At 41.2% G+C, this 27235-nt stretch overlaps 3 protein-coding genes and 4 non-coding genes across 9 annotated transcripts; 1 reads left to right on the plus strand and 6 right to left on the minus strand.

Annotated features, from left to right (window-relative positions):
• Positions 1–78: 78 nt before the first annotated feature.
• Positions 79–8957, minus strand: esco2 (establishment of sister chromatid cohesion N-acetyltransferase 2). 3 transcript variants are annotated; one of them, XM_046373106.1, is made up of 16 exons: positions 8912–8957; positions 6652–6773; positions 5723–5790; positions 5257–5384; positions 4737–5049; positions 4323–4590; positions 3413–3525; positions 3199–3310; positions 2951–3035; positions 2788–2830; positions 2394–2532; positions 2005–2136; positions 1772–1861; positions 1508–1651; positions 912–1096; positions 79–762 (listed from the first exon to the last, which is right to left on the minus strand). In XM_046373106.1, the coding sequence occupies exons 1-16, from the start codon at positions 8940–8942 to the stop codon at positions 630–632; spliced, it is 2106 nt and encodes a 701-aa protein (XP_046229062.1). In that variant the 5' UTR covers positions 8943–8957; the 3' UTR covers positions 79–629. The 3 variants fall into 3 exon arrangements, with proteins under 3 accessions (XP_046229062.1, XP_046229061.1, XP_046229063.1); XM_046373105.1 differs by having other exon boundaries at positions 4323–4635; XM_046373107.1 differs by lacking the exons at positions 6652–6773; positions 8912–8957 and adding an exon at positions 6032–6365 and having other exon boundaries at positions 4323–4635.
• ccdc25 (coiled-coil domain containing 25) lies at positions 7462–10750 on the plus strand. The gene is made up of 9 exons (XM_046373110.1): positions 7462–7661; positions 7844–7891; positions 8054–8093; positions 8258–8309; positions 8448–8523; positions 8876–8979; positions 9194–9396; positions 9678–9723; positions 9981–10750. Exons 1-9 carry the CDS (start codon positions 7469–7471, stop codon positions 10008–10010), a joined length of 792 nt encoding a protein of 263 aa, XP_046229066.1. The 5' UTR covers positions 7462–7468; the 3' UTR covers positions 10011–10750.
• A 403-nt stretch (positions 10751–11153) lies between these two features.
• trnaa-agc lies at positions 11154–11226 on the minus strand. The gene has a single exon. It is a non-coding gene; the product is annotated as a tRNA-Ala (tRNA).
• A 786-nt stretch (positions 11227–12012) lies between these two features.
• trnaa-agc lies at positions 12013–12085 on the minus strand. The gene has a single exon. It is a non-coding gene; the product is annotated as a tRNA-Ala (tRNA).
• Positions 12086–12384: 299 nt separating this feature from the next.
• On the minus strand, positions 12385–12457 carry trnaa-agc. The gene has a single exon. It is a non-coding gene; the product is annotated as a tRNA-Ala (tRNA).
• Positions 12458–13074: 617 nt separating this feature from the next.
• Positions 13075–13163, minus strand: trnay-gua. The gene is given in 2 exon segments: positions 13075–13110; positions 13127–13163. It is a non-coding gene; the product is annotated as a tRNA-Tyr (tRNA).
• Positions 13164–14008: 845 nt separating this feature from the next.
• On the minus strand, positions 14009–25604 carry tmem214 (transmembrane protein 214). Its single transcript, XM_046373435.1, has 17 exons — positions 25325–25604; positions 21521–21714; positions 20883–21033; positions 20573–20707; positions 19930–20012; positions 19636–19741; positions 18796–18877; positions 18485–18586; positions 18123–18264; positions 17870–17961; positions 17620–17668; positions 17284–17391; positions 16813–16930; positions 16629–16725; positions 15939–16107; positions 15659–15810; positions 14009–15304 (listed from the first exon to the last, which is right to left on the minus strand). The coding sequence occupies exons 1-17, from the start codon at positions 25473–25475 to the stop codon at positions 15178–15180; spliced, it is 2058 nt and encodes a 685-aa protein (XP_046229391.1). The 5' UTR covers positions 25476–25604; the 3' UTR covers positions 14009–15177.
• Positions 25605–27235: the final 1631 nt, after the last annotated feature.

Consider the following 27235-nt stretch of genomic DNA (forward strand, 5'->3'; position numbering starts at 1 on the left):
CTTTAATTACTGCCTCCACAATAGATTTAATAACATTTTAAAGTTAACAGTTTGTGTAGTCAAGGAACTCATTCAGGGTCATAAAACAAAGGCAATACGTTTATTAAATGTATATACAAGGTAGCAACTAAACAATGATGCCGTCCGCTCTTGAACACGTCTATCAACATATTTTCCTTCCAAACTGTCCAGAAAATCTCAAGCTTGTTGCATGAAAGAGAGACTCTGAACATTTAAATGAATCAAAACAAGCCATGTGGGAAATGTGAAATGTTTCCGGGCAGAATATAAACATCTCACTTTATAAAAAAAAAAAAAAAGTTACTGCCTACACAACATTCAGCAGTGAATCAACCAACCGGTGCTGAGCATAAATACTGCTTGAGAACAGGTGGACCTTTTTAAAAACTCTAGACCTACTTAATCCTGAACACAGAGTTTCTGATTAAACAAGTAAAGCTTAGAAACTCTGTCTTCAACACAAACTAAAGCCTGTTGCTTGTCAACGTGAAAACCTGAACAGTGACTGCTTTGCATATGAAAGAGGATCTGTGAATCAGTGGAGATTTCAACATGTCAGTTAGAACAGCAACGCGTCTTTAATCCACATGTTCAGTCCTTCACAAACTTCATGCGATGAAGTTGTAAACCAGGAAGGTTGGCGTGCTGCAGTACTTGGTAGCGAACAGTTTGCCGTCAGGCGTCGGGTCAGAGAAGGCGATTTCCTCCTTGGTGAGGTGACTGCCGTACATGAAGGTGCTCCTGCAAAAACGGAAACAAGGAAAATGTGATAACTGTGAGCGACTACGGGGCAAAGTCTTTAACCGGGAATGAGCTGTGTGCTGCTCGTGACCGTTTCAAAACAGTACGGTTTACTTTTAAAAGACAGTGTTTGTTGAGCGACATGGTACCTGACGGTGTCCAGCAAGCGGGTCGCGATGGCCTGACGTCTGGCCAGGCTGAAGACCCAGATCCGGCTGATCCCACACAGAGCTTGTTCAGGGACGGTGGAGCAGCACCAGGCTCTGTGTCGCTCCATGAAGTCGTCCTTTGTCATGTCTTTGTGTCGATCCGGCTGCTCGAGGACTCTGTAGGCCTGCGGGGACAAAAGGTTGAAAGCGTCTCTCAAAACCCCATCAGGACCGACACAAGTCACCGAACGAGCGCAGATTAAGTGTTAGACCCACAATTCATTTGCAGGTCTCAGTACACATCCAGAGTGGGTGTTTAAATGCGTGTCCTTAGCAGTCAGAATTAGTGCCCGTTTTTCCATGAGCTTAATTACATAAAAGCATCATCTGAGTTTGGTGGTGCACTAATGCTGTGATGAAAGATCTGGTATGACAATAAAGTTCCTTGAATCCTTCAAACCTAAATACATAATAATTAATTACCACTAGTGTAATGTAGGCTCCCAAGTAGACACTGAGGGTCAGAAACTGCTGTGTGAAAGTTTTCATGGACCAAGAACAGAATCTAAAACACACACACACACTTCCTGCACTACCTGACGTATGTGTTCAGCGACGAGACAGCCCACCACCATGCGCTCGGTGTTGATGAAGAGGTACGTCTTGGCCTGCGTGGGTCTGCTCAGAGTCACCTGCTGGAAACCCAACTCGTTGTCTGCTACCTGTCGCACGTCCTCGGCCTGCAAACAAACACATCCTGAGCAAGAACGCATGGAGGACACTGAAATGGGAGTTTTACTGAGTAAAGCGGCAGCACTCTTTACGACACACAAACGCTGCGAGTAATTGCAATCCCGCACCTTTTTGATGGCGTATTTGGGATCATCCGGCAGGACTAAGAGAATTTTTCCATCCCAGAACTCTGCCACCACCCGCTCCTTCTTCCAGCCCTGGAAACACAACAGAGAGAAGAGGCTGCGGTTACAAGACAGCAACTCGGAAACAAAGTCACCTCCCTGTGAAACGAATGCCTGCCAGCAGACGTCTCCATACCAGAGAGCTGCGAGAGGTCGAAGCAAAACAGGAGTTTTACCACAAATCTGATGGAGTCGAGGAAGCGCTGGTGGAACTGAGTGTGCTGGAAATTGTCCTCTGGGTTATCTGCGCTGTAGACCATGCCACACGAACTGCAGGTTGTCGCTCCAAACTGCTTCTGGCCTGCATCCTGATGGGCAAAATACAGGGAGACAATACACAACAGTCAAATTACGTACACTGACCTGCGTTATGCCAAAAAAAAAAAAAAAAAAACCCAGACCGTGTACTCACTCCTCATTTCTAATATCCCTCAACCCAACCTACTTTTTTTTTTTTTTTTTTGCATGTGCTTTAGTTGACACTAAAACAGAAAGACAGTAAACATAAATAGCACAAACAATGAACGAGCCCCCAGCACAGCTACAGACACAAACATTAACGTACGATGATGAGCTGGTCGTCATCCTGCTTGTCTTTCCTCCGACGAACAGTTCGCTCTTTGGCGGCAGCGGCAGCCTGCAGTGGTGTCATCGGGCCAGAGGGGGTGCTGCAGGACGCCGGTGGCTGCAGAGCTTTCCTTAACCTTCCAGGCAGAAAATAACAGAACATGTAGTGTCTGACACGGTAATCAGAGTGACAAAAATACTTCTATTTTCACCCGCATAAAAAGATAAGACCACAGGGAGATGATTAACGGTTAACTACCCGTGCTATAATTAGTGCCTGTTTCTAAAATGTAAAACTTTCCATTCTTCATCCTCTTATCTCCCATCTTACTGCCAGTTTGTCTTTAATGAAGAGAATAAACGTGTTGGAGGAAATGTTTCCGCTGTCTCACCTCTTGGAGGCGGAGCCAAAGATGGGATACAAAGCTGCGGTTTCTGCAGAAAAAAAATGCAAAATATTATAAATAAAGCATTCACGAAACATTAAACAAGGAAGCTCCTCTATTGTGCATCAATAGCAAAACTGTTATAATGTGTGTGTGTGTTTGTGTGTACCTTTGGGCGGGCTGGCAGCAGCGGTGGGACTTATATCGCTCAGGTCAAGCATAGGCTCAGAGCCGCCGTCTGTCAGAGAAACATCCTGGGCAGGAAGGAGGGTTCAATATCATTATCATCATCTGCCACTAGTCGAGATTAAGAACTGCAGTTGTAGTTTGATAACTTGTTTTTTTAGACACATGAAGGACCAGAAAAAATGCTGCACAACATTCATCTGTGAACATGCGTGTCCACTTCTGCCACACCTGACTGCTGAGGGATGAGAGTGTGGAGGCAGGACTTGCTGTAGGGGTCCTTGTCAACACAATCTTCAGCTCCTTCGTAATCCCATGTTCCTTTGCCAAATTTCTAGGAGAGCTGCGGGGAGAAGACGGTTATTGACCAGTTGGAACGGCGTTTACACAAAAAAAAAAAAAAAAAAAAATTAAGGGGTGGTCAATGTTTTACACTTTGACACACCTTAAGGAACGTGGAGTCTCAGGCTGTTCGTCCATCCAGTCTGTCGGGTCAAACTTCGCCCTGTGCTTGCTGCTTAACTGCTTCTCTGCTGTCTTAACCGGCTGGACAGCAGCCTGCAGGCAACAACCAGGACAAAATAACATCAACTTTATGTTCACGTGGCAATAATTGCTCCTGAAGAGATCTGCTGTAGTACCACCCTAAGACCTCTGGTGGGAAACTGTTTGATTGAAATCCACCAATTCAAATTGTAGTTCTGAGCAGTGGTGCCACCAAAAATGTGATACATCTCAGCTCCCGACGCAGTGCGAGAAGACTGTCCAAAAACCACTGGCCTAAGGTGTCTAATATCTTACATTCTGAGACTCAAAGAATAATTAAGAGACCAAGTTCTCATTGTTACATGTAGGAAGTAAATGGACTGCATATGTACAGTCAACCAACCACTCAAAGCACTTTACAAGACATGCCGCACTCACTCACACACACATCCATGCACTGAATGGTGCAGGCCTGCTCATCAGGAGCAATGAAGCACTTTCCATCCAGTGCACTCCACAGTAATATGCTCATTCACACAGACACACTGTCGGCAAATTTAGAGTCCGGCATCTTCACTGAGGACACTTGGACATGCAGACTGAACAGGCTGGGGGGGATCAAACCATCCACACAGCTGCTGCCTGAGTGCCGTTTCCTTTCCAGCAAAACATTCAAAAACAAACCAGCGAGCTGGAACAGTTGGGAGACTTTTTGTAGGAGCAATGACCCACAGATAAGAGCACTCCAGGACTGCACAGTATAGTGGGGGCACAGTTTAAAGTGAACAGGCAAATATAAAAAGACAGCATGAAATGTTTATGACAACTTGGCCTGTGGAGTATAAACCAACAGAAAAAGCTCGCCTCACCTCTGCAGGTGTTTTCTGCTGCTGGTTCGTTACTGGTGCAGGTGGCTGCTGCTTTGACTGCTCACTCTTTGTCTGTGACAGGAAAACTTTGTCTTTCACTGGGACTGAAGCTGGCTTGGCTGAGGATTTTGGTGCAGATTTCTTGTACATGGATGTAGGTTTCTTCCCCGTGCCGAAGAAAGCAGCTCCTACAAAGATCTTCGGTTTGGGTTTCAGACTGCTGAAACTGATGCTGATCACCTTCTTGGACTCTGCTGGCTTAGTGCTGCTGGCGGGAGCCAAGGCCGGAGTAGATGCCGGTTTAGCTGTGACACTGTTGAAATTATTTGATTTTTAAAAAAGTAACTATAACTACAAATACATTTATCATGAAAAATGCAAACAGCTGCTAAAGAAACTTACGTGGAAACTAACCTGCTGTTAAGTTTGGACAGCTTAATCGTCCTAGAAGATGTTGTATAGCTTTTGATACCCATCTTCCCCGCATTTCTAGATCCTGCAGCCACCTTTCTCTGCTTGCCGCCTCTCTTAACATTTTTCTTCTTCTTCTTTTTCTCCTGTGAAGGAGGGGAAGGAAGAGGAGGAGGAGGAGGAGGAGAAGGCAGAGACTCCTTGATCGCCTTCCTCTCTAGTGGAGTGAGATAGACGGGCTTTTGCTTGCCATAGAAGGAGCTTGTAACCACGGAAGGTTTGAATGGAGATTTATAAGGTGATTTGGTAGGAGATTCTAGAAAAAAAAGATGGATAAACAGGTCAAGATGATACACATGTGAGAAAAAATATGTGTGTGTGTGTGTATATGGGGGGAGGGGGAGCATACAGCATGTCTTAACTCCACTAATTAAACACATCTCCAATGTTTTAGACTTAAAAGAGCCTCATCAGCCAACCTAAAACTACTATCTAAATCACACCTTTCATTAGTCTGCCATACCTGCTAGTCTGCGTGGTGACTTGCGTGGCGAGAGACAGTTCTCCTTGTCAAAATGTCCGACTGGCTTCTTCCTGGGGGATCTCCTCCTCACAGGTGACGCCTCCTCCCTCAGTCCCTTCTTGGCTGGACTGGAGTTGAAGTAACATAACATCAGTCACAGACAGATGAGATGAAGAAACTGCAGCAGATCCAACACAGTTCTCTTTATATCTGAATAAAGCTGGCCGGTTGCCACCAGGTGAGAGGCAGTGGGGTGGGCTTTTTGATGTGAGGAGGCAGTGAAAACCACCGCACCACCATCCCGGCCACATTACAGATCAGACTACTTAAATAATTCAGTATCAGCTTTCAGTTATAGGGTCAAATTTCTGCCTGCACCAAAACAAAGATTGTTCTGAAGACTGAAGACATCAATTCACCACATGTAGGTTTTGGCAATAAACTAGCCAGCTTGTTCACAACTCACCTGCCAGAGTCCAGAGAGGACAGCTTTCTCTTCCTGGTGGTAGTCGGCATCATTTTCACAACCCTCACCTAAGATACACAGAGCACCATTAGCGGGTCTTACAGGCTAACGTAAAACACAGGTACAAAAAAAAAACAAAAACAGGGAGATGCTTGAAGAAGTATGTTGCTAGGTGACACAACCCACCATAACAACACTATGATACAAAACATTTTCCGACAATCCACACACTGTTATTGATACATCTGTCAACTCCTATGAAAGGACCGAATACTTCTGTAACAACTGCGACCGTAATAAGCCACAAACCTCCTTGTCAGTGGTCGCAGAGCGTAATGAATCTCTCTCTCATTTTTGTGCGTTCGACGATAACACATAATAAAAATGGCAGATTTTTAACGGGAGTTTGGCGCGACCGTCTCACTGCCACCGTGCAAGAAGCTTCTGGAAGCCACCCCGAGACTGTTAACAATAATAACGAGAAACGCGTACCGATCAACGGTCTCAAGTTAACGTAACGACACCTTATTTCATCTAGTCTGTGCCCAAACGTGAAGTACGTCGACATGAACTTAAGTTAAGCGTTTCGTGTAAGATAGCGGAGAGCTTGTTTAACAGCTTAAGTCGAGATGAATGGATAATTGGCGGGACAATTAGCTTATACAAAAGTGACTGCCTCTAAACAAACAAGCTAACATGCTGTCATCGATCAGTGGTTTGCTGCATCAAACCAAAGCCTAAAGTTTTGCCGTTTGTTTCAATGTTTGTCTGTTTTTTTCAGCTATTAATAACTCTAAACATCAGACCAATCTGTCTGACGGCTTCTTACCACAGTTACTTGTCGGTTAAGGAAATACGCTATTTATAAGAGGAAAAAAGCAAGGTATCAAAAGACATAAAACGTGTTTATGTGAATTTGTGTATCTTACCGAACACGTTTTTGTCAGGCTACATAAAACAATAAATGTTGCTTTAACGTTTGAAAGACTGGCGATCCTCCTGCTTCTTCTGCCCGCGTTTCTTCTCTGTGTTTTGAACAGCGCGCGCCACTCTGTAAAAAAATCACACAAGAAGGATGGACCGGAAGCGGAAGCATTAAATTTTTTTAGTCAAGTTACAGCCGTAAGCTCGTGGAGAAATTTCCGGTACTTGACTTAGTTAAAGATCCGAGTTTAGTAGATTGAATTTGATCAGTTAGCTTCAGACTATAGATCATTCTATGGAAACTACATGTACGTTAGTTATACCAAATGAATTTGTAATTTTAGTTGAAACCACTCTAAGGATAGGACGTCTTTGGTTTCAATCATTTTGATTTAAAAGAAGCAGAGATAATTCATGTCAAATAATCTAATGAGTATATTCACAGGCTAATTAGTCGTGTCTTTTTCTGTGAATATTTTCATCAGTGGAGAAACACACTCAATTACAAATTTTCTCTCTTTTTGTTCAAAATATGAAATATTTTCCATCATTTTCTTATACACATGTGAAACTGTCATTGACATCATCGTTAAATTCACTCCAGTAAAAACAACAAAATAATTAAAACTCATGTGTGAGTGATAAGCAAACGAATAAAGTAAATTTAAGATTATAGATGCAATTCTTTGACTGCTATCTGGGCGAACAAAAACATCCAGAGAAATTCCCAAACTCAGAACGCAGGGATACAGTTATGGAATGCCAAGCTTTTACTTTGTAAAACAAGCACGGGTACTTCCTTTCCGATACTTGCTAATTCTCATGGTAGTGACGTATCTAGCTAACAACTTCCCGGGTCAACTTATACATGCGAAAAGTGACAGCAGCTATCAGTCTGCACACAGTTACTTCTTTTCCGTTGTATTCATAATTAGTGCGTTAACTTTCAAAAACTATACACTTATTGTTGTATTGTTTAATACATTTAAAATGGTGTTTTACTTCACAAGTGCCGGTGAGTTAAGTCACAGGGCTAGCGACGATGTTAGCTAGTAGCCTGATTAGCAATTCCCTTTAATATATATATATGTATATATATGTTGTATTTCTTCTTTTATGTAGCTTTCTTATGTGTGTTCCGTGCCAGCTTAGTTTTTGTTTCATCCATTAACTGCTGCTTTGTTGTTTCCCTCTCAGTGGTGAACCCTCCCTACACAATCTACATGGGAAAAGATAAATATGAAAGTAAGTTAGTTATCGTTAGGTCGCCGACACATCCTTCTTGCTGTATGCGTTTTGTACAACCTTTGTCCTGTACTTTTTTCTCTGGTTATTGTATTGTTCTGGACTAGTGTTTGTAATAAATGATGCCACATCACCTCTAACTTGCCGAAATGGTTTTCGCAGATGAGGATCTAATAAAGTACGGATGGCCAGAAGACATCTGGTGAGACATTTTTGTGTTTTTCATAGTTAGCCCTCTGGAAAAGACGTGATATTCTATCTTGTAATAAATAATCCATAAGCACGATTTGCAAGCACAATTACCAGGACAAATCAATGTGGAGCATTAGTCTTCAGCTGATCCACTCGTATTTTTCCCACATGCAGGTTTCATGTGGACAAATTGTCGTCGGCTCATGTTTATCTGAGACTGCCAAAGGTAAGGACTAAATACGATTAATGTGAAATACTGAATTTTAGCACGTGAAAAGCTTTCTGTCATAGACTGTGGTAAGATACAATAAATCATACAATTGAGGGTTATAACCGGGGTAACTGGTTGAAATGTGTTTTTCAGGGTCAGACAATAGATGATATCCCCCCAGAGGTGCTGATAGACTGCGCACAGCTGGTAAAAAGCAACAGCATCCAAGGTAAAAGATCTGCTTCCTGACAATTTTTGCAGAATGAATGGGATCTGGTATCAACCATAACGACTGGGTGTCATAATGAGTCTTATGTTGTCCTGGTTTGATCAAACCAGATTGTGGTTTGCTCATCCTTTTAAGGTTGATTCTTAAACTTGCGTATTGACAAGTAGGAGTGAGCAATGAGACTGAAAAAATAATATCAAGATGCAAGATCTAATTGTGAGTTGCAGCCCTGCTCCCTGAGATAACATTCTGTCAAAGCCTGATTCTCCTGTTTTTGTTTATTATGTGTGACACGTGCATCAGTACCTTGTGTTTAGGGCATATCAAAACAGTCTATGTTGTATGCTGTCAGGCTGTAAGATGAATAACATCAACGTGGTTTACACACCGTGGGCCAACCTGAAGAAAACTGGAGACATGGACGTAGGACAGATCGGCTTCCATCGACAGAAAGAGGTCAGCAGGCCAGCAATGAAATGAAAACACTCTTAAATCTGGAAAAAATTCTCAAAAACAAATTTTATTAAGCCTGATTAAGGTTTCACATTCACTGCAATGGATTTTCTCAATACTTACACAAATGAATGACAGCAAACAGCTTCATTATGAGTCTGTTTTCCTCCCTCTGAAACCAGTTCAAGTGTTTCATGCTTGCATTGTGTTTTCACAGGTGAAGATCGTTGCGGTGGAGAAGAAGATCAATGAGATCATAAACCGTCTGGAGAAAACAAAAGCAGAACGTTTCCCTGACCTGGCAGCAGAGAAAGAGTCGAGAGACAGAGAAGAGAGGAACGAGAAGAAAGCTCAGCTCCAAGAACAGAAGAAGAGGGAGAAGGAAGAGCAGAAGAGGAAAAAAGAGTTGGAGGAACTCCGGTAGGTCTGCAGCTCATGAACAAAAACTGTGTGTGTATTCAAGATATTGTGCTTTTTTTTTTTTTCTTAACCAAAAACAAAAACTGGGGTGAATGATTTTTGATCAGGACCCCACGTGTGTCTTCTGCTCATGCATTTAAAATAATGGACACCTCACATTATGGAAAGACCCTGTGAACATGCTGAGCCTTCTGGTGCCAAAGCCAAAAAATTAAAACTGTACTGCATATTCTGGAGATGTTATATTTATCGGTTTGTTGTGTGTTGTTTTCTTTTTCAAGAAACTATTCTTCACTGATGAAGAGTGAAAACATGAAGACGAATGAGGTGAGGACAGGTCTATTCTGTTAAGAACGTCATAGACGGAGAATCTGCTATTTAGTTCTAGAAACATTTTCAATGTCAGGGATATTCATGAAAGCGTCCCTTAGCAGAGATGTTCCACAATGTGTTTTCCTCTGTGTGAGATTATCCAGAGAAGTCACAGTGAGGGTCATTCTGCTTCATTCAGTAAAAGAAAAGTGTTTCATACCTCTGGTAGCGTCCACCACATTAACTTGTGTATCACCTCATGTCGTTTGCAGGATGGTTATGATTCAGACGACTTCATGTGAGATGGGAACACCAGGCAGCAAGCAGTGAAAATAAAATAAAATAAAATCCTCCTCTACCACACAAATCCACCGTCAGGATGCTCCCCTGCTGCTTTTGCTTGCTGTAACTCTGCAGTGACATTGAGAACAACAAAAACAAACTTTTTGCTTTTGGATACCTGGAGCAGAAAGGGAGCCAATGACGGACAGCACCAGCACTTATTCCACATGCTGATTGGTTCGAGGCTGGCCCCTTCATCCAGGGGCGCTGTAGAAAAACACAGGACAATGAGAATGCTGAGGATATTTTGGTGGAAAAATATTCAAATGGTGGGAGTGTGTTTGATTGAGTTTTCATTTCAGTGTCAAATGATGTTGATTGTAAACTAGCGTATGAGTATTTAATAACCCTTCAGACCTAAAGACTGCAAGCCCTTTTGCTCATTCTCTTCATGTTGTCATTTCTCTGCATGTCACATTTTATTGAGTACAATTCAATGAAGACAACACACAGTTATAGTTAATTAATGTTGACAAGCCCTTATATTCTTTTTCAAAGCACTATAAACCAGCCCCAGCTTTTTCTTTTTTTTACAGCCTTAAGGAACAGCTTAAATTGCTCATTTTGTCCAGCTATCAAGAACCCGCAAAATGACAAATTTAAAATGATACAATACTATACAATATAAAAAAATCTCATTTTAAAATAGTGTGCATATGATAGGACTTTGTTTGCAAAGAATAAAGAAATGTAAAAACCATCTTTATGGATTTCGGGAGCTTTTACTAGCTTTTTGTGGACGTTAAGCAAACTGCAGTTTTGATACTGACCTACTATTTCCAGTATTCATAAGGAATAGCGATGTAGCAAACTGTAGGTCAAAACATCTACAGGTATAAAATACTGATGCTGTAATTTTCTACAAGTGGCACAGACTTGTTTTCATGTTTTAAATATACATGAGTACATGTGCTTCCATTCAGAATTAAAAACACTTTTTTTTAACATTAAAATACTCCATGGATAAATGTATACTTTTTGAGGCACAATTCCATGTTGGGCTGGTGTTAAGATTAAACACGAAACTCAACCAAGTACGTCAGTTGGTTTGTCTTGTTTTAAACACGATGGTGTTATTATAGAGGTCGAGACATAAATAATTTTGGAGGATGCGGGCATCGATCCCGCTACCTCTCGCATGCTAAGCGAGCGCTCTACCATTTGAGCTAATCCCCCTTCCATATAAACATTTTTCGTGACATTTCCGGAAGTCGCAGCTTTAGCTCTGACTCTTTAGCATTCACAAAGTGAATGACAGAGGGAGGACTATTCTGCCCTCGTTAGTTGTTGTGAATAGCTAACAGGTTTCTTCAACAAACACCGAGTCATCAGGTAAGTTTCCCAATGTTTACTGTTGAATCAGCAATACATAAAGTAAAAAAATAAAATGTTACATGTTGTTTGACTTTGTTCTTTAACATTAACGATTGTCATATGCAACACAAATACACAAAAAGTTTAGTTTTTCATTAACTGAATACAACGAATAATCAGCGATTAGTTTAATGCTAACGTTACATTGAAAAAACCATTGACAGGCTAGCGCATTAGCACTGTCCCGTTTTTAAAGTTTTCTCACATGAAATATGGACTGTTTCTGAAACTTTAACGGGTAAATTCAACACAAGAACAACCACTACTCACAGACATATGCATTCCAGGGTTCAGCTGAGAAAAATGAATAAGTAGAAAACAACAACAACTTCACTCCAAGCCCCCTGTCAGTGAAAAGGAACTCTCGCGAGACTAAAGAGGCACAACACGACAGTCTCTACAATCACCTTGCTGCCTTAAGGGGGCAACACAAGGACGCCACTCCTTATCCGCAGGTTTTCAACGATTTATGAGGCACAAAGCTTCGTATGTAGCTCCCAAGAAATAGCACAAAATGATACGAGCGGCTGGTTATGTTATGGTGCAAGTTTAAGCGTCATTTTGCATTTACGTGGTACAGAAATAATTTGGAGGATGCGGGCATCGATCCCGCTACCTCTCGCATGCTAAGCGAGCGCTCTACCATTTGAGCTAATCCCCCCGTAATGAATATCACGTTTTCATACATCTTTCCAGAAGACTGGTATATCTATACTGACCAGAGACATGATTTTTTCACGATTCTTTGTTACATTAATAACCTGTTTTAATAGTGCTTAGTTTCGTATAAGACTTTCTTTCTTTCCCCAGCATTCAAAAATAAAGGAGTAAAGCTACAAACTAATGAACCTTGAGTCATCATCTTGCAGTATCGCTGCCTTAGAAGAAGGAAACCATGTCGTCTGAGCAGAAAGAGGGAGACAAGTTTCAAAAACTTTGGGATGGACAGTAAGAAACAACTGGAGGATGCGGGCATCGATCCCGCTACCTCTCGCATGCTAAGCGAGCGCTCTACCATTTGAGCTAATCCCCCTGCCATCATTGTCTACGAGGGTAGATTAGTTGTAGAACTCAGCTCAGTGGTTATTTCAATGTAGAAATCTCTTTGATTTCACGGTTAACTTCCTACACGGGATCAAACCGCGGGCGCTGTCCAATGTCTTCTGACTTACTGTTTTTACCTTAGCTTATCAATAATGTATCGAAGTGTTTATTTCTAATGCAATTTCTGTTGAGTTGTGGTACAGCTAACGTTGCATTCGGAGGAAAGAAGTGAACGATGGAGATGAATCATCTTTAGCCGTTCTTGGCACGTTTATTGCTAAACTGCGGACATATCAGTCTCACGGTCACAGTTCTTCTGTTGTACGGCTGCAGTAAATCAACCGGAACAACAACATAACGACGCAGACGCGCTTTCTATAACATGCACCTTAGCGCCTCCCTGTGGCATGACATGGTATATCTATATATACATATAACAATAATATTGATAATGTTGATAATAATAATAATGTATACAATAATTATTATCATTAATAATAAATAGTATTCTATTACATATTAGCTTGCCACCGCTGCACACCTAGCTTATCTCAGTAGTCGCAGCTAGCGCTGTCGGTCTTATCATGCGTAAGGTAAAAGATCACCTCCTTCGAGCCGGATTTGAACCAGCGACCTAAGGATGTCTTATGGTATTCCACTACAGTCCTCCGCTCTACCAACTGAGCTATCGAAGGGGATAGGTAGGCGTCAGATAAACAGGTATAATTGTGAGGTGGGAAGTCCACAGAAAGTGGGACTACGCAGCTCAATTCGCACTTTATACCGTTTTTTTTCACGCCTTTTTTGTGGACCAGAGCCGGTTCTCCAAAGAATGAATACGCTCCGTGATTGGTAAAATCAGTGCCTTCATCAATTGATCGACTTTTGATTGGAAATGATAGACGGGCTAACAATGACAGGCTGCCGTCCATAAGGGGTTGAAGTTTACTCAGGAACATACTAGGGCTAATACTGCACCCTCCAACCTCCTTTGATTCCTGTCGACGTCAGACTCTCACAATCTTTCTCCTGTCCCACAAGATGTCTGGCCATTAAAACAGCTAATATGTAATATGCAGGACCTGCCCTGCTACATGTTTTGCAAATTTCAGAAAATCCTTTTAGTCAGTGAAATCAAAGAAAATGAATTGAAGGCCCTGGTTCTCCCAGCCTTGTCATATTGTATATGATGTGTTTTTAACTCAATAACTCAAACAATATTTTGGTTGAAAGCGGCAATGTGCCGTTGTAGTCTGTGGGTGGGAAATTTAACAAAACATCATTCTTCATTAAAAAAATGATGGAGGAAAGTTCCTGTGCATCTGTGTGAATCACAAGAAATGGAATGTAGAAATAAAGGTTCAGAATAAACACCATTTAGATACACCAGCTGACAAACCAACAACCACAAAGTCCCTGTAGGTGTAGTTTAGGAGCTTTCTTCATACTCCACGTTCTTCATCAACAGATTGATTTTTCACATGATGGTGGGTGAGATCATTTCCTCAAATGGATTAATGAACCATCCAAAAACAGTGAATGGGTTGTAGTCTTTATTATAAACCATTTACATAACAAATTAAGACATTTGTCATCTCATTTACAAGGTGGGGTTAGTGTATCAGCTGGTCAGAAATATTTGCCTTGCCCAGACGAGGGTTTTTATTATTAGTCATACTTCAAGGTACAGGGGGACATTGGCACAGGGTTACTCATGACCCCATAATTGAGAATAACGTGCACGCACGCACACATACACACACACACACACAGAACATCATCAGCTTTCAAGTATGAATACACGACTGCAGAGCTGCTTTTATCTCAGGTGTTCAGCTACTGATGGCAAAGGAAAAGCAAAATGATCAGCAGTGAGACGATGAAGCAGCAAAGACAAGACGAGGAGATGTGCGGGACAGACAAGTCAGCAGGTAGATTTCTTCTTCTGGACCTTTTGAAGTGAAGTGAAACTGCTTGTATCCCATTTTTGTTGACTCCAAATGGACTGAAGTTGTCAGTCCACTGGCAGACGTGACCTTTTCCCCACAGGTTTTGCATTGTGTGCTGCCCAGTAGACAGCTCTTCACATTTGACGAAGGCTTTAATGAGCCTGACCTACACGACCACACTGCGTCTGATTCAACTTCATGGAAAACATGATAAAGTGGCCCTCAGAAATTAGCTGACAAGGTCTTCGGTGGCCAGGAGAAGTCTGAAATATGGATTTTTTTTTTTTGGTCTGTTCCCTGCCTTTCACCAAGTTTTCACATAAGACTTCTTTTAACATCTTTAAATAAAAACAATTTATAAATCACCTACAAATCTACATTTGTTTTTATAAATTACACTATTTGTTTAATCCCAAAAATGAAAGCAATAGCTGAAATTTTGCAGTAGAAAACTCAAGGACAGAGAGAGACAGGACCTCTGCATCCAGCAGTGACAAAAGGATTGGTAGAAAAACAAAAAACCCAAAACATCTATACAACAGCAAACTGATTTAAAAATTTAGCCAAAACAAGAGACAGCAGGGTCTTTTTCATGGAAGAGTTCTTTTGCCTGACCCCACAGTGACCTGGCATGGCTTGAGAGGGGAGCCAACTCACTGAAAGGCTGCCACAGATTGGGTCAGTGTGTGTGTGTGTGTGAGAGAGTATAACTTCATATGTGTATTTTCTGTGTGTGTGAATAAGCCAGCATCTGTGATCATCACGGTCGTGTCAGCAGCTCCTGAGCCCACGTCTTGATGGCCGAGGTTGTGTGTTGGAGCAGCTGCCACGTGGAGTTTGTGAAGGATAAAGCGTGGCCCTGCAGACACGATACAGACACCTCACCGCTGCAGGACAAGAGAGAAAAGCTCATTTCAGAGTTCACTTTATACTTAAAGAAAACAAATCACCATAATGCACCTTTTTGATTTGGATATGAGGACTTGAATGCACCAGCTATTGCTAAAATTCAAACTGTTGATTTACTGAAGTGTGTGAACTAGTTTATGTTGCGTAACCAGTTTTAATTCAGCGACACTAAGCGATCTCCATTAAGCAAAGTTACATTGTGCCTATGCAAAGTTTAACCTTAAGGACAGGTGGTGTAGCTGGCCTCTGACCCTCGCTTTAATGCCAGATGTAAACACGTTCACGTTCAGAGAAAAAATACAAAATGCAAAATAAATGTTACAGGTACTGACTTGCAGGACTCCTGTAGGCTGGTCCATGCTCGCTGTAGCAGGTCAGATATATACACCAGTGCTGGTAGGATGTAGTTATGGTGGAGGAAAAGGAGGAGCTCCTTTATATAGGCCAACACCTGGAATACACCGTCTGGAGTGTTGGTGTTAACCTGGGCAGACAGGTAAGACATGAGTCAGTGACATAAAATATTAAATCATCAAACATGTTCAGTCTCATCAAATTGTAAGCAGACCTGAATAAATAACATGATTTAAATCCACTTATGCACAGCCTCACCCATTCAATGGCCTGCGGTGTCTTTTCTTTGACCCAGAGAAGAAACCGCGTGGTGTTTTCAGAGATGAAGATGGCTGCTGTTTTTGCCTTTTCACGACCTTGTTCCATGAGTGGTCCCACAATCCGCACACACTCAGAGTAATAATGAGGAGTGTTTGTCTCCAGCCAGCTACACAGGATACAGAAACACACACAATACAAAGACAAGTTGGATGTGAAGGATTTGCCCGGGGCTTGTTGCCTACTGCAGTGTTTCTGACACATGCTGATCTCATTTATACCCAGTGTATGTTAATTAAGTTCAATTTACAAACATGTCGGAATGACTCTTGAGGGATATTTTATTATTATTAGCAGCATGTTATATTATTTACACCAACTTTTATTAAACACCTGTGTACGAATACAACCAATAAAACAGCTCATAATATTCAGTTTTGGTGTTTAGCTGTATTAATGTGAAATGTCATAAAGGTTAAAAGTAAGACGAAACACAAGGATTTAAAACACCACTTAGGGAAAATGTGTCTGCTAACACTGAGTCAGTACAGCAGACAGTGAACAAACCGCTTTGCATACAGGAAGTGAAGCCAAAGCGTCTGAGGAGAGCTTCTAATGGATGGTGTATTCCACAGTTGCTTCACATATGCATATGTTGGGAGTTCAGCATGTTTGAGAGTGAGGTCGTACCTGAAGCCCTGTTTGGTGTAGACGTTTATTTTGCTCCAGGCTTGCTGAGATACGGCTGTGACCCCTGAGTTGCGAAGATGCCTGGCTGTGGCGGAATCTAAGACGCACAACACGCATCGTGAGACAGCAAGAAACAAACAAGAAAAGCTAGAGGGCGTGATGAGTAAACAGGACAAAGACGGACCTGCAAAGGAGCCGTGCGATCTGATGTCGTGAGCGATGAAGCCGGCAGCAAACACGAGCAGAACCATGAGCAGTTTGGACCATGGGAACCCACGACCTCGCATCTTTATCTGCAGATTCTGGAGGCAGAAGACAAGATACAAATTCAGATTTCTACTTTGGTGTCTGACAATCAAGTGTTAGGTAGGTGTGGGGTATTCATCCTAAATATTCCAGAGGTGCTTGTAAATTAAAGTTGGGAAATGTTTTGATGTGGTGGGTAAATACATAAACTTCTCTATGCATCCATGTGATGAGGTATGGAGTACATAAGTAGTTTATTTTATTAAAATATGCCATTTTCTGTCTAAGCTCGTCTTAAACCAAACTCAGAACTACCCAGACTACATTTAAAACTGAATTTTGATATTAAACAAAAGGAAGATGTTGTTTTGTGGCATTAGTTCAGTTTTAGTTCAGCCGTCCGTCTCACCTGGCACAGGCTATTGCACTCCTGAAGGTCCTGAGATTCAACTGTGTCTTTCATCTCTTCATTGGTCACTTTGAAAGACTGGATCGTTTCTTCAAGGTTCTTCCGGAGCTAAAGATGCAAAAGAAATCACAAAGAAGATTAAACAAGAGTTTACACTTTTCCCAAAACGAAAAACAATTTATTCTTTGCTGGAAACTGTGAGCCTGCATCACACTGAGCTTGAATTTTTTAATAAAGGTGTCGCTCTCCGAGGAGTGACAGCAGGCCCCACTGCTCTCATAAAAGTCCAGTGAGTCGAGTTCATGAACTATCAGACTTCAGGGCAGGATTTGGTACCTTTGGTGGCAGGATATTCCAGGAATTCAATAAATGGTTCAACAGCAAACTGTAGAGGGGGGACAAAACGAGGAAAAATCAGCTCTAACAGTATGTGAGTGAACGAAATCAAGAAACATCACAGAAGCCATTTTTATTTACAACTGCATTTCACTTCAGTGGAAGTTTAATTGTGACGTGTACTTTTGCCACAGAACGACACTGCTTCCTTTCTACTTTTCACAGACAAAAAAAAAAGTGTGTGACCCACCTGGACTGGGGTAAGTGCTTTGTATAGAGCTGCCGCCACACTCCTAGACTCTGCACATCCACACACAAACACTCTGTCATACTGCTGAGCAGCTGCAAGAACACAGAACAGGAAGAGACTGAGACAAAGGTTCGACTTTTCAATGTTTGAAAATACAGTTCATCATAGCAAACCAGTGAATTTTTATGATCATCAATCAAATGAATCAAAGTGTGTGTGTGTGTGTGTGTGTGTGTGTGTGTGTGTGTCTTACCTCTCTTTTCATGTCATCTGGACAGTGTGGTGTGGCTCTGGACAGAAACGATGGCAGGTATGTGTGTAATGTGCTCTCAGGTTTGGCTCCAAATGCGAGGACCTTCAGTCGAGGGTACAGACGCCTCAGCTGCTCCTGCAGGCTGATCACAAACACAAATAGCTTTTGTTAGCTGTTGATTTTTGGTAGAAATCACTCAAAAACCACAGTGAGCTGTGGCCATCATGTTCATGCAGATGCATGAAATGCTTTTACCTCTAAAGACATAAAGAAAACTGGACTGGGCAGCAGTGTTTGCATTAGAATCAGAATCAGAATTCCTTTATTTATCCCCTAGGGGAAACTCTTTAGGTTGCATTTACCTTGATGACAGTGCATTCTTGGGCATGAAGGCAAAATCCAGTAAAGGAAAGAACTCTTTAGGACCCATGATACCAAATCCTTTAGTCAGGTTTGCATGAAGTCTGGGAGAAGAAGAATATTAAGCACACATTTAAGAGTCAATGTAGATTAATTAATATTTTTCCAAAATAATGCAAATTAAATTATTCCAAAGGGAGAAAATATTAGTAGTCACACTTCAGGTGTACCGAAAATAAGGTTTTTGCTCTATTTTAAAAGCCTACAAAACTAAAGACAAAATATCAGCCACATGTTTGTCAGACAGACTTACAGGAGAAGTCTCTCCAGATATGCAATGGCATAAGAAGATAAGGACTTCACTCCCAGCACAGGAAGCATGATTCCCAGCCACACTGAAACACAAATAAAGAGCTTGATTCATCACACAATAGCTTCGAGTTCTCACATTAAATGCATCAAAAAAACAAAACAAAAAAAAAAAACGGGTTTTGCTGGAATAAGGACAAAATGGACATTTTGAAAATCCAATTATATCAAAATCTCAGACGGCTTTGCTTTTCAAATTCTTGAAACGAGATTATGGTGTTCAGACAGGGTTTTCCTCACATTTTGGAAAGGCTTTATTCTGATTATATTCCAGCATCAAGAGAACATGCAGAACATTTTGCATTTTCAGCTTTATAAACGGCCTCAGAATGAGAATGAGACACTGTGCCTTTACTGTGCCTTCGGCGAGTCAAATGATACTCAGTAGTCTTATATTGCATTTGAAGATTGTTATGTAAGTTTCCAAGAACATTCACTCACCCGGGCCCACATACTGACACCCACCTCACAGCCTCACCAAATACAAGGCAACAACCTGGAGCAGCAGCTGAGTTTTTGAAGTTATCATGCATTTAAGCACACAGATGGCTGTCAGTTAGTGTGTTACTGCTCTAGTGTGCACTGTTGCTTCATTAACCCCCAACCCAGATTTTCTGTCTGCACATGTAGTTGGGAAAGTGGGAGAGAGGGGAGACACAGACTGAAACTAATGCAGTGCACAGGACGATAACACGCTGTGTCGACATATCTGAACGAGTATGTGCTCTGTAGTTGCGTGAGAGTGTGTATGAATTATTTGGGTAAGTGTCTGACTGTATATTACCTCTTAGTCCCTGACTGAGGTCATAAAATCCAGCTTGGCCAAGAGCCCACATGATGGTCAAACACTTGGCTGGACGATTCTGAACTGACCGCAACATCTCCAAATACTGGAGGGGAGGGAAGGATATTACAACATATTACTGAAAGGTCATTGGGAGAGACAAGTCCCCAGTACACTGGACAACAGAACTAAAGCTGCGAGTCTGACAAAACAGAGGTAACCAGTTTTTAAAAGAGAAAGCAATAATACAGTCGATGTAGAGAAGCAGGACTCAAGGACACAGCAGTCACTCACCTCTGGCAGGTTTTGGGTGGCTATTTTGGGTTTGTCCTGCAGAACTGCCTGAATGCAAACTCTGTAGCCATGCAGAGGTTCTCCTGGAAACAGAGGAAAAAGCCGTTTGAGGTTTTTAAAGTTTTGGTTTTTGTCTGTTTTTTGAACTGTGAGCCTGGTAGTCCCCATATTTTCTGACTATGAGCAAATCAAGGTAAAATACTAATCTGATCAGGTGCTGCATCCTAAGACGTAATTACATGGTTTCAAGTCCAGTTGTCATCCCCCTTTTGTCGCTCTACCCACATTTCCTATCATGAGTGTTGATGTCAAAGGAAGGCAAAAAAAATAAAAAAATCAAATTTAACAGCCCCTGACCATTTAACTGCCCGTCACAGAAGAACAGCGGCTAAAATTTTGTTTCTCCACAGTCTTGTTGTGAGAAAGTTTCTTTTTTATGTGTCATGTGATGCATTAGCAAAATTACTTTCATAAGTGAGCCAGGTGATACAAATCTCTAAATCTGGTCAACACTGGAAACATGAGTTAAAATATGAAACAGAATGTTTCCCACACGATGTGTTGGCACGAATTTAAACTCATATCTTTATCCACAAGACAAACCACTTCCAACCCTCCACGTGAGCTCTTACAGGTACTGTACCTGACTGTCTGTCCAGCTCCCTGAGCATAGTATAAACACAGTGGTCAAAAAAATCTGGCAGAATGTCACTGCAACGTCCAATGAGGCCTTTGATCACTCCCTTCAGCTCTTTTCCAGTAAGGCAGTATGGGTAGTCTGGAGACAAAAGACAGAACGAGAGGACATGAAATAAGGGCAGACTTTTGGTTATAGTGTCATTTCTCTGCAGAGACTTTTAACAGCTAGTAGTTTCTGAAGGTTATGTCAAATGTGAGCCATATTTTGCTGTTAATCTTGCTTTAAAACAAAATAAAAACTGAATCTGACTGACCATGAGCAAAGCTGCTGAGTGTGGGCTCAGTCTCTGGTGCAGTCAGATTAAGGTTGAGGTATCCTGCCAAGTCCTTGACCCACACTGATGGGTTTTCTGGAAACAGGGTCTGACTGCGGGCCAACTGCTGCTTCAGGTCGCCGATATCCAGCTAAAAAAAAACCCAACAACACAAGAGTACAAAATAAAGAAAACATTAAGGCTGCTAACTCAGAAACAACATGTCCATTATGCAAAGACGATGCTGCACTTCAGCATGTGATGGTTTGCTTTGAAGATGCCACAATGCAGCACTGTTTCTCTGTGTTTGTATGAAGACATTTATGGCTTTTAGTGGTTTCATAAAACAGATTACATTTATTTTTATCTTTCCATTCACCAACAATGGTCAGACAAATTGTTACACTACGGAGGGTGATAAGTTACTAATTTTAAATTAAACTTCAGTGGTAAACAGTGTTTTGCAGCAAAAAGCAATGACAGAATCCTCCAAAGAACCCAAAAAATGTTTCTGGTTTCATTAAACTGTAAGAAATAAGAGAAGTTAAATATCTAAGTCCTTAATATAACCACCAGAAAGTTTTAAAAAGACCGTCAGTACGATGAGGGGAAATAGAGAAGGTTTGTGCAGTACTCACAGCTTTGAAGGCTTCCTCGAGGGTCTTGTGAGTTGGCGGGGTGACTGTATTGCTGGAGTGCGATTTTTTGGCTTGTTTACTCGATGAGGGTTTCTTATTCTCAGACTCGGCTGGTGGCGGAACCTGCTCCTTGTTCTGTTTCTTTCCCATCTTCTCAAAGCCGTCGTACAGAGTGTCTGACATCTTCAGGGGTGCTGAAGGAAACAAGTGGCAGCAGTGGTTAGAATCGGCTCTGTGTTGGCATGAGCCTCTTCTCGAACTTCTTCCTTCAATAACACTTTCTTACATCCACCCCCGTGTCCTGAAAATCAAGTTAATCCGTGAAACTGTCGCAATCCCCTCCCCAGCTGCTCCCTCCTCTCACATTCAGTGCTTCTAACCTCCTTCTAGGGCTTACGTAATGGGCTCTTTTTATCCCTGACAATATTCATGCAACACTCACTACAATTCACAAAGGAACTGAGTTAAGCACCAGCAGAAATTCCACGTGTTCCCGTGTGAGCTACTCGCTAAGAGCCAAAACTGTGTCCACTTCAACAGAGTTCATATCAGAGTTTTATGCTTTGAAGGTAAATGCTAACAAACTATGCATACTGAGGTATCAGATATCACCGATCTGTATATTTGATACCAAAACAATCCCATTTTCAATCTTAAATATTCTGTATTCCATAGCTTTTATTTATCTATTTTTTTATTCCCAGGATGTAAAAGCCACAGAACAGAATAAGGCTGATGTTATTCTACATTTCATTTGTCATGAACAAATTCCACGAAAAGACTAAAACCAACAAGTCCGTCTGTACTTCCCTGTTTGTGGCTCTCATACTTTCCTAGGGAACACATAAAGAAAAATAGAAATATGCAGTTCATTTTTTCTTGTGTACTAATTTCCCGACTGTTTGTAGTAAACTAAAGTGGAAGAAAGTTTGAGTAAGCTACATGTTATTATGTTGCTGAAATAGGAAAAAATACAGCCTTCGAGTAAAACTTACTGAGATCCATGCAATTAATATTAAAATTCAGAATTAGCTGTTCCATCAGGCTCTAATCTAATTCATGCAGCAAATATATTTACAGAATTTAAAGCAAGTCTATGTAACTTTCAGGAAAATATTTGATTGTTGCTTCTCATTTTACGCTTATCAAATACCGACGCTTCCTATTGGTGGCTCGGGTTGACATGCCAGCCCAAGCTGTCGGTCTTTGACAACCTGAGAATGAGACTCGCTTTAAAAGTTAACGTAGTGTTAGCTAACTTTAACAGACGAATCGCACTCAGACCCACCCACAGGTTTGAGTCACTGTTGACAGAGGTCACCAGTTGTTCACTCGTCATTTAGCTGTACGTGTTGCTGACAAACCTAAATCTATATCGGGTCTGTGTGTGTGTGCGTGTGTGTGTGTGTGTTACAGGGCTGAGAAGTGAAGTGTCAATGTTCAGTACTGTCACAGCTTTTCTACTCAAATGTTGGTTAGTCAGACTTATTCTTCACTTCCCTGAACTGAAATAAATCCATCACAACAAGGCAAACTGAACTCATGAGTAACATCTTGTTGTTTTGGTGTCTGCTGCCATGTAGATGTTACACTGCATGAATATCAAATTCAAGAATGTGTCCATGGGGAGTGTGAAATTCCTTTTTACTTCTTTCCTATGTACTCTCACAGTAAAACCCCAGATATAATCAAATAAGTCACAAAGCGTAGCTGCACATCTGTATGAAAACCTACTGGATTTGTCACAAGTGGAAACATGGGAGACTTAGGCTGTGTCCACCATCACTACCTGTCTACCTGCCTTACAGAGAGTGGACTGCAGCAAGGCAAGGCTTCCTTCTCTGATCACATTTCTTTCTCTGTGGGATTTCCAACTATTGGCTGGCAGTTTGGCATTGAGACACCACTGAATTGGGTTGTTAAACAGGACCAATATAAGTATTGCATCCGTTCTCTTAAGTGTAGTGTCAGTTTTTAAAAGCTGCTCCAAGCATAAGAAAAGATTATATAAGTAATATTTTTCTTTCTGATGTTGCCTTGTGAGGACACATAACACAACCCACAAAGCCTGTTCTAACAAATACAAACCTCAAGCTGAACCTGAGGCTGGAAGATTATTTTGAATCACAAACTGTGCAGTAGCAGTCTCATGATAAAAAATATGGAGGCCTTTAAGGGAATAAACCGATATTTGGCATTATTATCTTTAAGAGTTCAAAATTAACTAAACAATTTGTAGAGCCTGGCAATGCTGAAGCACACTTTTGGTTACACTGCGTAAATTCAGTTCAGTTTTTCACATAATTACTGTGGTGGATAGACAGTTTCTATACTGAAAAGAAAAGTGATTTCTTTCAGACAAAACCTTTACACCACCTCTTCACAGCCACAGTGACCAGGCAAACAGACTTTGGACAGGCCGATTAACTGATAAAACTGTTGAATAAACAAATAAAGGCTGAGATCTAATCTTCTCGACCACCCGTTACTTAAGTCACAGCCATATCTCTGGAGAGGGTGCTGCTGTTGTTGTTGGGAAGTTGCCTCTAAGTTTACCGAATGTAAAAGCATATTTTGAACATAGAAGAAAACAATCCATCGTAGGCCTGTTTATGTTCTAATAGGTTGGGCCTATGAAGAACCATCACACTCTTTCTTATGAGGAGTAACCTACCAGGATCCCTGAGTCAGAAACACCCAGGATACATACTTTAATTTAATTTTATTTTTTAAAAATATGTTTATACTATATTATATTTATGATAATAGTTTTATTATAATTATTAATTTATTTTTAAAATAACAATAATTTTATATTTAAAAATGACTGCTTTTCTAAACATTTTAGCAGCAAATTAATACATATTCAGTACACTAATGAGACTAGTAAATATCATATTATGCATCACAATGAAGAAACGAGTCAGTAAGCTTAACAATACGTTATTTTAACTCTTTCTAGACAATAGTAGAGGGATAAATTATTTCAGGCTGTGGCTGCACAAATAATTTTACTTGTTAGTGCGATCAGCTAAATGATTGCTCATTTCATTTGTTGACAGTGTGGAACATACAGAATAAACCAGGCCTTATCCTTTAAGTAAACTATGCCGAGATGGAAACTTGTGATTCAAGCAGTCACACTGATAAATCACCACAGGTAACAGTAACAGCTGGCCAAGTGGAAATAAGCATATGCCTTACTTAGCCTAACGTTATACTGTTCAGCTGAAACAACGCTTTGGAGATGCATTTAAAAGTGTACCAGACGAAGAGGTCACAAAAGCAGTTAACACATGCTTCAGACATGCAACTCCTCAGTGATGACGTTGCCCGTGTTGACACAACGCTTAAAAAGCTGCTAGCAGCTAACTGCACAAGATGACAAATTAGCAATTCCTTCTAGCGGTATGTGGTAGGACCCCACAGCCCCAAAAGGCTAGCTGTCATTTTGAAATTAATATGTCAGCAGAAGAGACAAAGTATAACCATAAAGAGAAACCGTTAAACCCCCGAAATATGACAGCAAAAAAGAAAAAAATATTCAGAGGAAGTAGCGTTACTGCGCGATGCTATGCTACAGTGGCTAGCTTGTCAAACCAAATGACAGTTAATAAACATCGTCATTTACAGTATCATATTACCGCCAAGACACCAGAAAGTACGATATAAAAGAGACATTTTAGATCGCAGACACAGCTGAACAGGTAGCCCCATTCATTTTCCTTCATTTGAACATTTACTGCGAGCTAAATGGGTCAAAGAGTAGCTAGCAGCAGTCTTCTGCGGGCCATGTTCACTTACGTCTGGATGGCTGGTTAGATTCGCCCAGGGCTTTCCTTCCCCCGCCGCCGGTTTTCTTGTCAGTCGGGTTCTTCCCTCCACCTGAACTGTTATTTTTCTTCCCTTTCTTCACTACCTCCCATTTGCCGACTGAGCCATTATTTGAAGCCATGTTTCTGGTCCAGATGGGGTGTTACTAGCTCGGGGTACCGTGACTTCCTGGCTACTTCTTCCCCTGCTGAATGAAACTGAAGTACGGGACGCTGACAGAGCTGCTGCTGATTTAAACGTCCGCGTGCCACGTCTCTTTGTTGGCATGACGTCAGATTGATGCGTTTGGTCCGTTAGTTTAATTTCTATGCGGGAACCAGACGAGTTCAAACAGGCCCAACGTTTCATTTTAAAACGGAACTTGAATCAAAACGCATTTAAAAATTACATCTGCATACAAGTCTGAACGAGCATTTAGCCACAACGTTTTCGCAGCCAGTCTATTGCCTCTATTGTCGATTAACTGATTAGCCAATAACTGAGCCAACAGGAAGTTATGAACAAACAAAACAAACAAAAACAAACAAAATCAAAAAGGGCTTCTAACACTTGCACACAAACCAATAACACAATCAGACAACTCAAAGTCCCAGCTGCATGACTTTTTAGGAGCCCAAGGCTGCTCTGCCACTAATTTTCCTACATAATCATATTTTAGCAACAATAAATTAAATATTGAAAACTCAGTTTGGAACAAAAATATAAAAATGTTCAGTCAATTTCCACCTTCCTGTAACGTGTATAAAAGCTGGACCAGAGGACTGGTCAGGATGAAGCCAAGCATTTGCTAGGAAAAGGTAATGAATTGAGTTTCCATTGAGAGCCATTTGAACTCCTGCATGTACTATCTGATCCCTGTGAGCTCTCCGCTGCAGGCTCCATCACCAACAAGTATCAGGTTCAGCCAAACCGAGAGCCTGCTGCAGTTATCAGTCTGGCTGCAGTCTGTTGGACAGACGGTGAATTTTGGCGGCAGCATCTCTTGAAAGAGGCACTTAGCGCTTGGCACAAACCTCATCCATTTAATCTGAGGGGAAGCTGAACCACTGACCACAGGGGCCATCCCACTGGGTCAATATGTTAATTTTTCAATTGTACTTTTGTTTCCATTGCAATAAACGTCTCTCCTGGTCCCAAAATAGTGATTTTAGTGATGAATAACGATTTCTCGGCAACATGACAGCAAGACTTAGCATCCTCATGGTTCCACTCGAGTGAGATAACACAGCTCCTGATAAATAAAATCAGCAATGACACACAAGGACAGGGTTTGTTACTTTTCTTGAACCTCAGAGCTTTATTTCATTCCAGCAGTAACTCCAAATGATGCAAGTTTATCACATGGCCGCTATGAAAACAAACGGTGAGAGAGGGTTTGATGTTTTGTTCTCTCGGACTGGTCCTATTGCTGTCAATCACTCTCAGCCTGGCTGTCAATCATGATAAGCCACACCCACAGTGACTTGGCAGCCATCGTGGTGTGGCTTTGCGACAAAACTCAATTAAATAGCAACAGAAAAATAGTAATAGCAGCTATAATGTTTAACTCAATCAGAACAGTCAAACATTAGTATTTTGTAGTGTGTCTGTAGTATTCTTTTTTTTTTTTTTTTTTTATTACATTTGTTCATTCATAGAATTCAAAGCCTGACATCCGTCTGATAAATAAGTTTTACACTGACACCTCTGACTTGGCTATTAAGAACTTTAATGTAAATAAAAAACAAACCTCTTTTAAACAAATCTATAAAATATAAAATAGCATCTTCCTATATCTTTATGGCTACAGCCAGTCACTGCATGTTGGCATTTTGGATCATTTCATTCTGTTTGTTTCGCTACATTTAGTGCAAGACCTTCAATTTCCCCAAATCCAAAACC

Source organism: Scatophagus argus, chromosome 19 (assembly GCF_020382885.2).
Source record: "Scatophagus argus isolate fScaArg1 chromosome 19, fScaArg1.pri, whole genome shotgun sequence".
In the NCBI taxonomy this organism is placed as follows: domain Eukaryota; kingdom Metazoa; phylum Chordata; class Actinopteri; family Scatophagidae; genus Scatophagus; species Scatophagus argus.